The sequence below is a fragment of the Sinohyriopsis cumingii genome, chromosome 17 (assembly GCF_028554795.1).
Source record: "Sinohyriopsis cumingii isolate HCF-2022 chromosome 17, ASM2855479v2, whole genome shotgun sequence".
In the NCBI taxonomy this organism is placed as follows: domain Eukaryota; kingdom Metazoa; phylum Mollusca; class Bivalvia; order Unionida; family Unionidae; genus Sinohyriopsis; species Sinohyriopsis cumingii.
Window position 1 is genome coordinate 69,664,152 of NC_142977.1, and position 12,081 is coordinate 69,676,232.

At 34.3% G+C, this 12,081-nt stretch overlaps 1 protein-coding gene across 3 annotated transcripts in view; it reads right to left on the reverse strand.

Annotated features, from left to right (window-relative positions):
• Positions 1–12,081, reverse strand: part of LOC149779188 (acyl-CoA dehydrogenase family member 10-like) — an 89,801-nt gene that overhangs the window by 61,846 nt on the left and 15,874 nt on the right. For all 3 annotated transcript variants that reach the window (XM_089939759.1, XM_089939758.1, XM_089939760.1), the window contains exons 6-7: positions 6,096–6,255; positions 174–268 (exon numbers count right to left, since the gene is read on the reverse strand). In XM_089939759.1, the coding sequence (XP_089795885.1) occupies positions 174–268; positions 6,096–6,255 (255 nt within the window). The remainder of the gene's footprint in view (positions 1–173; positions 269–6,095; positions 6,256–12,081) is intronic.

Consider the following 12,081-nt stretch of genomic DNA (forward strand, 5'->3'; position numbering starts at 1 on the left):
CCCACAATTACTTGAAAGATGATGCTGATTCATACAGGAATTTATTTTGCATTTGCCATTGTCTGCAACAAAGCTAGCTTGTAACTGCTTATAACCTTAACTGAATCAATACAAAGTTTGTGTTTATATAAAAAAAGGATAGAAATGTACATTTTAAAAAATGCTATACTTACTGGTTTCTTCCGCAGCACCATACTTTGTGATCCATACCTTACATAATAGGTTGGATTTGACTGTCCATTGGCAAAATATCTTACAACGGGATCCTCTGTAATGAGAATACATGTAATATCCTAAAATAGGATCCTTTTGAATTACAATACATGTAATATATTACAAAAATATCAATAGAAATACATGTAATATCCTACAACAGGATTTACGTTTTTAGGAATACATATAGTATTTTTCAAGCAGATCCTCTGCAATGGTAAGACATGCAATATCTTGTGAGATCCTCTGTAATGGGAATATATGTAATATTTTATAACATGATCCTTTTGAATGAAAATACATGCAATGTTTTACAAACATATCATTTCCAATAGAAATACAAGTAAAATCTTACCACAGGATCCTCTGTAATGGGAATACTGTATTTGCCAGCCTATAAGATGATGCAGAGTATAAGCTGAATAACAAATTTTGTAAATTTTCTATCCTTCATCCATATGTAAATCAATGCTGAGTATAAGACAAGGCCAGATCAATACCTCGGCTTCATCTTTTTCACTTCATTCCACATAGCATCACAAATTTTATCCTATTTGTAACTCAGTGACCTTTTCGATTTGGATCCATTAAAAGGAACTAAGATTACCTCAATTGATTCACAAGAAGTATTTTAAATGTATTATGTACTTTTAGCTACATAATATGACATTGACCTGATAAAATGTACTATGTACTTTTAGCTACATACTATGACCTTGACCCGATAAAATGTATTATGTACTTTTAGGTACATAATATGACACTGACCTGATAAAATGTAGTATGTACTTTAGTAACATAATATGACCCTGACCTGATAAAATGTATTATGTACTTTTAGCTACATAATATGACCCTGACGTGATAAAATGTATTATGTACTTTTAGCTACATAATATGACACTGACCTGATAAAATGTGTTATCATTTTTTAGCTATATAATATGACACTGACCGGATAAAATGTATTATCATTTATTAGCTATATAATATGACACTGACCTGATAAAATATATTATGTACATTTAGCTACATAATATGACACTGACCTGATAAAATGTATTATCACTTTTTAGCTATATAATATGACACTGACCTGATAAAATGTATTATCATTTTTTAGCTACATAATATGACACTGACCTGATAAAATGTATTATGTACTTTTAGCTACATAATATGACACTGACCTGATAATTAATTGAGTTTCAGACAGGATAAAATTTGCGATGCTGTGGGGAATTAAACTATAATAACTTCCGGTTTCATATATATTAAAGATATCACTGTATGCTATTTCAGATTACCAGAAATAGGGATATTGCATCATTATTAATTCTAAAGTGCTTTTTCCACATTTTTGAGGGAAGAGAAATACAGGAAGAGATGTATTCCATCCTATTTTTAGTCTTAAGTCTCATGATCAAAATATCATATGGCCTGATATATATATATATATATATATATATATATATATATATATATATATATATATATATATATATATATATATATATATATATATTATATATATGAAAAAAAGATATTTCAGCTTTCATGTTTTCTTTATTACCTTATTGCTCCCATTTAGGAGAAGCTTTTGTCAAAGAGAGAAAAAATTAACAAATTAAATAGTAAACATAAACTATGAAAATAAATACCGTACTCCTTCAGGGTTAAAATATTCATAATATCCAGTTAGGTTAAATCCCAAGAATGACCATTTCACATGCTGTCTAATTTTCTTTGCAAATATGATGACCTCTCCATTCCCAACAAATAAGATTTGGCTTAAAGTGCACGTACTCCTCCTACTTCGGTGGCAATTGTTTTTTTTATCTTTGCCCATGCTATATGTTACTTTAAATTGCTGTCAGTCTTATCGGCAAGTTCAAAAGCTGTCACTGGCTGAGAAATGTACATGAGTAACTACCTGGCAATTCCTTTAATTATATGGTACTCTATTCATAATACCCATGGGTAGCCTCATTTCACTATTGGTAGAGTCAGTAATCTAATCTGGTCTGCCGAATCTTGACCTCCAACAGGTGTTAGCTTGGAAAACCTGACTAGCATATTTAATTAGAATGTAAATACAAAGCCAAGTGATTCTTGGACAATGGAAGCAATAACTAAACTAGAAGGAATCGATAACTGAATATGGTACTGCACTTTTGTACTGTCACATGATCAATCGTCAATACAGATTACCATATAATCATCAGGACATCTCTCTCTCTCTCATAACGGGGCATAATTTTTATTTGATCATAAGTTGTTGTTGTTGTTGTTGTGGGGTTTAACACCATTTTTCAGCACACGATAGGTCATGCATGGCGGCCAGTATTAATGGTGGAGGAAGTATTTAATCATAAGAAAATTGTGTTGGAATATCTATCTTTGTCATGGTTATTCCTCTTCTATCTTCTATTCTAGCAAAATATACCAAATTTAAACAATGTATATTACAAACAATGTATATTACTAATACATATTGCTTTAGCACAATGACGTCTGATATAAGTGAACTTTTAATACTGATGATTATGTAATTGTTTAAAATCATTCTCAATGTGGGGTCCTTTATTTTTTTTCATACATGATCTCTTCCCCAAAATGAAATATTTTTGTACACATTATTTTTCATATGTTCGTAGAATTTTTATCACATGATAAATTATGAGATATTTGAAAAAGCAATTTTGATGTATAAGACGAAGACAACATTTTCTGGTCAAAAGGTATTGTCTTATAGGCTTGCAAATATGATACATGTAAAATCTTATAACAGAATCCACTATAATGAGAATACTTGTAATATCTTACAAGGAGGATTGTTAAATGGAAAATAACCATTATCTTACAGCACAAGACTGTAGCCTTCAAAACTGGACTTAACACAGTCTTGACAATCTGAACAGTGATGATATAAAATTGCAAGCTGACAAATTAATGCACATAAAATATAGAAAGTATGCAGTTTGTTCATCTCAGTTAGAAATAATACAGAGCTATTGATGTCACAGTCGGTCATCAGAACAATAACAATTGAAAGGATGCTGTTGTTGTTGTTGTTGTTGTGGGGTTTAACGCCATTTTTCAGCACACAATAGGCTATACATGGCGGCCAGTATTAATGGTGGAGGAAGAACCCAGGAAAATGCCCGGAAAGAACCACCGACCCACGAGAATACCCACATTGGCCGAATCTGAGACTCGAACCTACGCAGACAGAGGTGAGATGACAGTGATCCATAACGGAGAGCGCTTTAGACCACTCAACCACTCAGAGTTCAATGCACACCAGATCCACTATTGTACAGAAAAAATATTATCCCCTCTCAGCTGGGTCTCCAGCAGGTGTGAGGGACAGCATGTCAGATGGCTGGTTGGACCCTTGGAAATTTAGGAAGGTTAAGCCTTGTTTTAATTCCTCCCTTTCAACCTATCTGTGCATATGGTTGCCTATAACTCACCTGAACATGCAAAGGTTGCCATTGTTGCAGAGAATTACCACTTCAATCTTTCTGTTAACAATCATCCCTTGTCTGGTAAGCTTTCAGATGGGTTTGTGCTTAGGTAAGGGCTGTACTTATACAGATGCTTGCAATGGAGGGTTGAAGGGGCAGACCATGTGCTACCTGCTTTCTCACCTCCATAATGTGACCCCCAAAGGAAAGGGTTTCCAAGAAGGGGGACCACAAGACTTCTGTATGGAGAAGGTTTAAAAGAAAAAGATTTCAGAATGGTACCTGTTTCTATCAAGTTTAGGTTCTTTATATCCTGAGGATCCCAATTAAATCGATTGGCAATAGGGCATACTGGTTTCCCAATTAAACAGATTGGCAATAGGGCATACTGGTTCGGAATCCCCAGCTAAACAGATTGGCAATAGGGCAGACTGGTTCCCAGGCATGGTCTCTTCAGGTGTTCTCAGCATAGCATTAAACACCTGCCTATCAACATTATAAAAGAGTGCAGCAGACATGTTGATGGCTGTTTTATCCTTTTCTGGGTAAGGTACATCTAAATGACATACATTAATATATGATTTGTACCAGTTTGGTCAGAAAGTTGCATGCAATTTTCTCACCAAAAAGAAGGTCTTATAGCAAGGTTGTGAATTTTAACCACAAGGTGCCAAGTAACTTCTGCAATCTTTGACAAGTGGGTGAAATTATGAAAGATAGATTTTCAGCATCACTATCAATGTCCATTGCGGCATTGACTTTCTATACAGTACTTACTGCTGGTGGAGGAGAACATTCCAAAGAAATGAAGGCAAATGTCTTTAAATTCCATTCTTTTCATACAAATCTGTCTCTTACTCCATAAACAGGGGGAACTGTCCTCCTGTATGCTATAACATGCCATCTGGTAATAATATCCCTAATTGCCAACATGCCTATAAAAGGGTTCTAACTATCAGATATGATAGTTGGCCCAGCAAAGTCATGTCCAGCATTGACCATGGTCCAGCTGAGGAATGCCAGTCTGACATGGCTGATGTGCTGGATTGGACATCTGTGAAGTCAGAAGGTAATGCCACACATAAAGCTTCAATGTTCTTACATATATGCGTGGTAGGAGACAGGGAGTTGCTGACATTCTAAATAACAAGCTTGCAGTAGTATGTGAATCAAACACAATTCCAAAATAGTTTGAGTGGAATCACTTGGTGTATCTTCGAACGGATGTGAAATGATCATCACCATTGGTGCATTTTTATGTATCTTGTCAGTGGTGGGGATAACATCTTGACATCCTCCATAAAACTGGTCAGTGATTCTGAATTCAGATGAATGCTTAATACTTCATGTTCAAAAAGATTTTGGGAATGTCTCTTTTTCCCAGCCCTACAAATGCCTTTTCAAGATGATGGACCAAACATCTTCCATCCAGATCGCACACACATGCTATGTGGGTGGGATGAAGAACATTTTTTTAGGTTAGGTACATCTTGTGTCATCTATGACTTCAATCACCTGCATTCTTTGCATATGATCATTATTTCTGTCATGAAAGAGAGAAGAAAAAATAAATACATATAACAAATATACAAATTGTTCAGACATGTGAACATGTATTACTGCAATGACCTAAGAAGTATGTAATAAACTGAAGTACAATTACACAGGTGAAAACCTGGGTGACACCAATCAATATCAAATAATGATCTTAAAAATGTAAATGTTGCATACAAAAGGTAATTCAACATATTATCTGTGTAATGAAAATAAATGTTGGATGGTCAACATTAAATACAAATTGCAATGGATTCTATGGAAGCACTGTTCACAGTTGCAAGCAAAGCTGTTAACATCTGGAATACAGGTAGCTATCTAGTGGGTATAATGGGAGTTAATTTCTAAGAGTTAACTTTTATTATTCTACAGGAGTACTGAATTCAGATGTAGCACAGAGCAGCTGCCTTATTTTCATATGATAGGGTAATGAATTTTACAGAGAAAAGAGTTGGGTGGGCGAGTTGGAATATGGATGGTTTAGGTTTCCAGACAACTAAAATCTGGTGGGCAGTGGAGTCAGTAAAACACCATTCTTATTACATCCAATATACTACTTTGGGGAATGCTATTAAGTATCTAAATGACTCTTGAAATCTTTATTATAAATTCACAATGTTGATGATGGCTATGATGTTGATGCCACTGCTGAAAAGTAAAAACTATCTAAAGATAGAAAGCGAGAAACATTCAGACCAAAAGGCAGAAGACAGGTAGACACACAAAAGAAAACAACAATATATTGACCAATGTGCTTTACCCCTTGCAGCAATTCACATACAACTAATTAGAAGATTTTGTAAATAATGTACCAGTAGGTATATCGAATGCAAGTGAGTATTCATTTTGTACACATACCTTGTAATTGAATACCGAGAACAGAATCTAAGTAGCTCTTCAAATAGTGGATTGGTAATTTCAATCTGTCTGGAGGAGTGACTGTATGCTCTGTGTAACTACGGAGGCAAAGGTCAAGCTCTGCTTCAAGGTCATGAACTGCCTGATCTGGATTTGACACCTATACCATGGACAAAATATGAAATGAATCAAGGGGATTTGACAACTATACCATGGACAATATATGAAATGAATCAAAGGGATTTGACAACTATACCATAGACAATATGAATGAATCTTGGGGATTTGACACATATATTATGGATAATAAACGAAATGAATCATGGGGATTTGACAACTATACCATGTATAATAAATGAAATTAATCATGGGGATTTGACACATATATTATGGATAATAAACGAAATGAATCATGGGGATTTGACAACTATACCATGTATAATAAATTAAATTAATCATGGGGATTTGACACAACCAAGCAGAACATTTCAGTCTCAGTTTTGATCCACCCCCATCTCAATCATGATATAATATACAATCAAGAAAACATGATACACTAGAACCTGTATTGAAAGACCACACCTTCTGCCCCTATAATATGGTCTCCCAAGACCGGTTGTTGCTTATAACAGGTCATAATGCTATATAATCAATAAATATGTGCATTGAGAATATACATGGTCTCTCAACACAGGTGGTCTCATGTAGCAGTGATCTTTCAAGACAGGTTTTTCTGTATTATCAATTTCCAGTTCATACAATATTTGAAAGAATTATGCATAGCACAAATATAGAAAACAATTCCACTCTGCTACATGATTCTATAAAAGAGTTCCATAGAATCAGACAGGACTAAAGGCAGTATTGATAAGCAAGGCATTTGAATGATGTTGAGTCATTTATATAGAGTGTGACAAAACTTGTAACATGGACCTTGGTAATATTAAGCTATAGAACCAGTCAATAAAATTCCAAACAATGATCCCTGTGGTTTATAATCTATGAAAAACATCTCAACAAGTCTTCCAGCCTATCTGAACATCTGACTTTTGAGCTCTTGATCTTTAAAGAACTGCAACAATAAATGTATGTACATGCATATCCCCACAAATGACATCAATTGTCCCACGTGCAAAGCACCATGGGTTTTAAAAACTGAAAGATAAAATGATAGTATTTTAAGTGATTGTATGCATCAACTATGATGAGCAGTGTAATCAGTAATTTGAATGTATCAACCCTGATGAGCAGGTGTAATCAGTAATTTTAATGTATCAACCATGATGAGCAGTGTAATCAGTAATTTGAATGTATCAACCATGATGAGCAGGTGTAATCAGTAATTTTAATGTATCAACCATGATGAGCAGGTGTAATCAGTAATTTTAATGTATCAACCATGATGAGCAGTGTAATCAGTAATTTGAATGTATCAACCATGATGAGCAGTGTAATCAGTAATTTGAATGCATCAACCATGATGAGCAGTGTAATCAGCAATTTGAATGCATCAACCATGATGACAACCATGATGAGCAGTGTAATCAGTAATCTGAATGTATCCACCCTGATGAGCAGGTGTAATCAGTAATTTGAATGTATCAACCATGATGAGCAGTGTAATCAGTAATTTGAATGTATCAACCATGATGAGCAGGTGTAATCAGTAATTTTAATGTATCAACCATGATGAGCAGTGTAATCAGTAATTTGAATGTATCAACCATGATGAGCAGTGTAATCAGTAATTTGAATGAATCAACCATGATGAGCAGTGTAATCAGTAATTTGAATGAATCAACCATGATGAGCAGTGTAATCAGTAATTTGAATGTATCAACCATGATGAGCAGTGTAATCAGTAATTTGAATCTATCAACCATGATGAGCAGTGTAATCAGTAATTTGAATGAATCAACCATGATGAGCAGTGTAATCAGTAATTTGAATGTATCAACCATGATGAGCAGTGTAATCAGTAATTTGAATGCATCAACCATGATGAGCAGTGTAATCAGTAATTTGAATGCATCAACCATGATGAGCAGTGTAATCAGTAATTTGAATGAATCAACCATGATGAGCAGGTGTATCAGAAACTTGAATGTATCAACCATGATGAGCAGTGTAATCAGTAATTTGAATGTATCAACCATGATGAGCAGTGTAATCAGTAATTTGAATGCACCAGCCATGATGAGCAGTGCAATCAGTAATTTGAATGTATCAACCATGATGAGCAGTGTAATCAGTAATCTGAATGCATCAACTATGATGAGCAGTGTAATCAGTAATTTGAATGCATCAACCATGATGAGCAGTGTAATCAGTAATTTGAATGTATCAACCATGATGAGCAGTGTAATCAGTAATCTGAATGCATCAACTATGATGAGCAGTGTAATCAGTAATTTGAATGTATCAACCATGATGAGCAGTGTAATCAGTAATTTGAATGTATCAACCATGATGAGCAGTGTAATTAGTAATTTGAATGTATCAACCATGATGAGCAGTGTAATCAGTAATTTGAATGTATCAACCATGATGAGCAGTGTAATCAGTAATTGGAATGCATCAACCATGATGAGCAGGTGTAATAAACAATATAATTGTATGAAACACTTATGATGAGGTGTAATTAGAAAATTGTATTGTATGTATGGCCAATAATGTACAGATGTCATTAGCAATTTAATTGTAGCCACAATAATGTACAGATGTCATTAGCAATTTAATTGTAGGCATTGCCTCTGATGAGGAAATGCAGTTACCAATTTAACTGTATTCCTATGATGAGCAGGTATAACATGTGATTTTAACTCTCAAAAAAAAATAAGTTGCTTAATATTTATTATCTTAAATTATTAATATATCACTCAATGATAAAAGTAATTTGTTTTCCAAAAATTATAATAAAGGATGTAAAATCAATCTGACAAAACATCTGACTGTGTAAGAAAGAAAAAGATCTGACATTTTCTCACCTTTAATTTGCAATACTGCATACCATATTTACTGTACATACTGGGACATGATAAAATAATAAGGTTTTCTTCTTGTCCCAGAAATTGTATTGAATTTGCCCCCCTCCCACTGCATGTTACAATAAAACAGATAAATAAAATGCTTGTTTGATAATAAATGAATGAAACTAACCATATATAGTTTTTCTTTATTCCTCTTTTCTTTTCCATCATGAGCAATTTATTAAAGAAAAAAATTATATCTACGAACTCCATATATGTAGCTATTGCATATGCTGAAATGTGTATCACTTATGTTAGATAACACATAACACATTTTTCATTGATGTGAATTATTTTAAACAAACTGTGTTTGGTTGCAATCAATGGTTTGAATATGTTAGCAGAATGAAAACTAGATCCAACAAAATCACAAATGAGAGATAGAGTGAAATATCAACTGATTGCTTTAAGGCACATGCCTTTTATGCATGATATGGTGCAAGATGCAAAATAACCAAGATTTTATTATATCCAGATTAACTATATGACAGTATCTTGAAAATAAAAATCATTGTTTGAAAATACAGTCATCTTTTCATTTGCATCTGTTACAAAAAGCATTATTAAAGCAAGTTATTGCTGTGTGTACTATTTTACCCTGCAGACATCAACAACCATTTGTATCAATTATGATTACAGATGACAAACAAGCAGACACTTGCCAGCAAGCGATAAACTCATTGTGTGAACTTAATGCAGGGTATCAAATTCCAAGGTTATTTTATTATAAAGTAAGCTGACCCCCTCCCTAAGCTGACTTTGCATCTTTTAGTGTGCTGATTTGTGTTATATACAAAGTCACCCAACATAGAAAAGCCAAGTTTTGTTCCTTTTTACTGCTATTCACAGGAATTTTGAAAATAAATTGAGTTACAATGTAAAAGCTTTAAAGCAACACTTTGTGCAAGGACATCAATGACCCAGATTCTCCCAGAAGATTTGAAGGAGAAAATAAAATCATTTAATAAATTCGCGAAGGCCAAAAGAAAAGATAATTTCACCAGCAACATGATCATTAACATGGATGAAACTCCAGTGTACATTGATCTCATTTCTTGATTAATGGTCGACAAAATGTGGGTTAACCCTTTACCTCATACAACCGTCTTTGGACGCCTCTACAAAAGTCGCATCGAAGCGCCTTTTGACGCCTCTACAAAAGTCCCATGGAAGCGCATTTTTACGTCGGCTGTAAACATCAGCCATTTTAAGCCAGTTTTTGTAGCGCCACCTTTGGGGAAAACCCCTTATTAGATACTACATTCATTTCTGCGAATGACAATTACGTCAGATCACGTGGTCACTGTTTATGTACTGGTCAATATCTGCTATTTAGAGTAACTGGGTCGTAATCTCCACTCTCCAAATGGCGGTCGCAGATTTCATTCAGTACTTACAAAGTTTTCACGATTAGAATCACAACTATGAAAGATTCAATAACCTAGGTAAAGGCTCTGATATTGATGTAGGCAGCAATTAGTTTTTATAAATTATCAAATTCAGATGACTTAGTGATGTAGATACAGACAAAAAACATGTAAATTTCGAGTATGAGAAAAGGCAGCTACGGTTGGTCACACGGCCTCACTGACATGACGGTGAACGAGTTCTCCAAATTTTAAAGCTCATAACAAATTCTTCCGTGATAAATAATTACACAGCTATAACAATCAGACTTTACTCTTAAATTGTTCCACATATAATAGATGTGTACCAAAAATGTAAAATGGTTAAAATTGCTGTTAAACATAACATACACTACATTGCTTAGCAGTTTACAGGCAGGCTATGCGTATGCGGTCGACTAGGTAACAAGTGTTCTATTTATAGCACGCTGCACTTTGTCACTTTGCTCTATTAGGTCAAGGGTTAAAAGAGAGAAAATTCTTACTTTAGTCCTTGCAGTTTCTGCTGCAAGACATATGCTGCTTCCAATTATGATTTTTCACAATATGAGGGAGCTAAAAATTATTCACGCACCAAAGAATGAATCATATAATGCAGTAGATGGGTTGGGTTGATGAGGTGATGCTGAAGTGTTTTAAAGAGTTTTATCTCAACTACATAGTTTAATATTTTCAAGATAAAATTTGAGCATATTTTCTGACATGAAATTTTTAATAATGTAAAAGGTGTCCAACGACTTATGACTAAAAATTACATCTATATGTACCAGAAAATACAATGCACACAAAAATTACTTGCAAAATTATTTTATGGTATCCCAAAATATGCAATAAATATGATAAGTCTATTTCAAGGTCAAAATCCGCTGACAAATCAACTAAGACTGGTGCAGTGGGTTCGGTTCAAATTGACAGGATCTAATTTCCAACAGCTACTGTATAGCGAGGCATCACATACATTTTTGTTTGAAATTCACAAAATAATAACTTGAAACAGTACTGAAGCATAACTGATTCAAAATTTTGTTCATGGTCATTTGATTGGTCATTCGAATTAAGGATTTTGGAGACCTTAAACCTAGTAATAGTTTTCAAAGGAATCTGACTTTTAGATCAAGCCCTTAATGATGAAATCAGATACATCAAAATGCTGACACTGGATCAGTTGTTTCTACCCCTAATTCTAACCACACTAATTCATTGCTAGACCTAACAACCTTGACGAGTCCATCTCAGTAAGGCAGTTTATTTTTTTGCCATAAGAGTGACCAGTTTCAGCATGTGAATGTGTGTGTGATTTGGACTTTTAACATAGCTTTAACAATTCTCCAGTCATATCGCTACGATGTCTGCAGTGTGGCATTTTATAGTGATGTCTAGCAGTGGAGCATCATGCCACAGACATGTAGCATGATGTCCCACCCAGTCAAATTATCCTGACACCAGGCCGCCCAGTCCTAACACTAACCTCTTAATGCTGAGCGCCAAGCGAGGCAGCTGTTAGTACCAAATTTTGTAAGTCTTTGGTATGATTCAGCCAGGGATTGAACC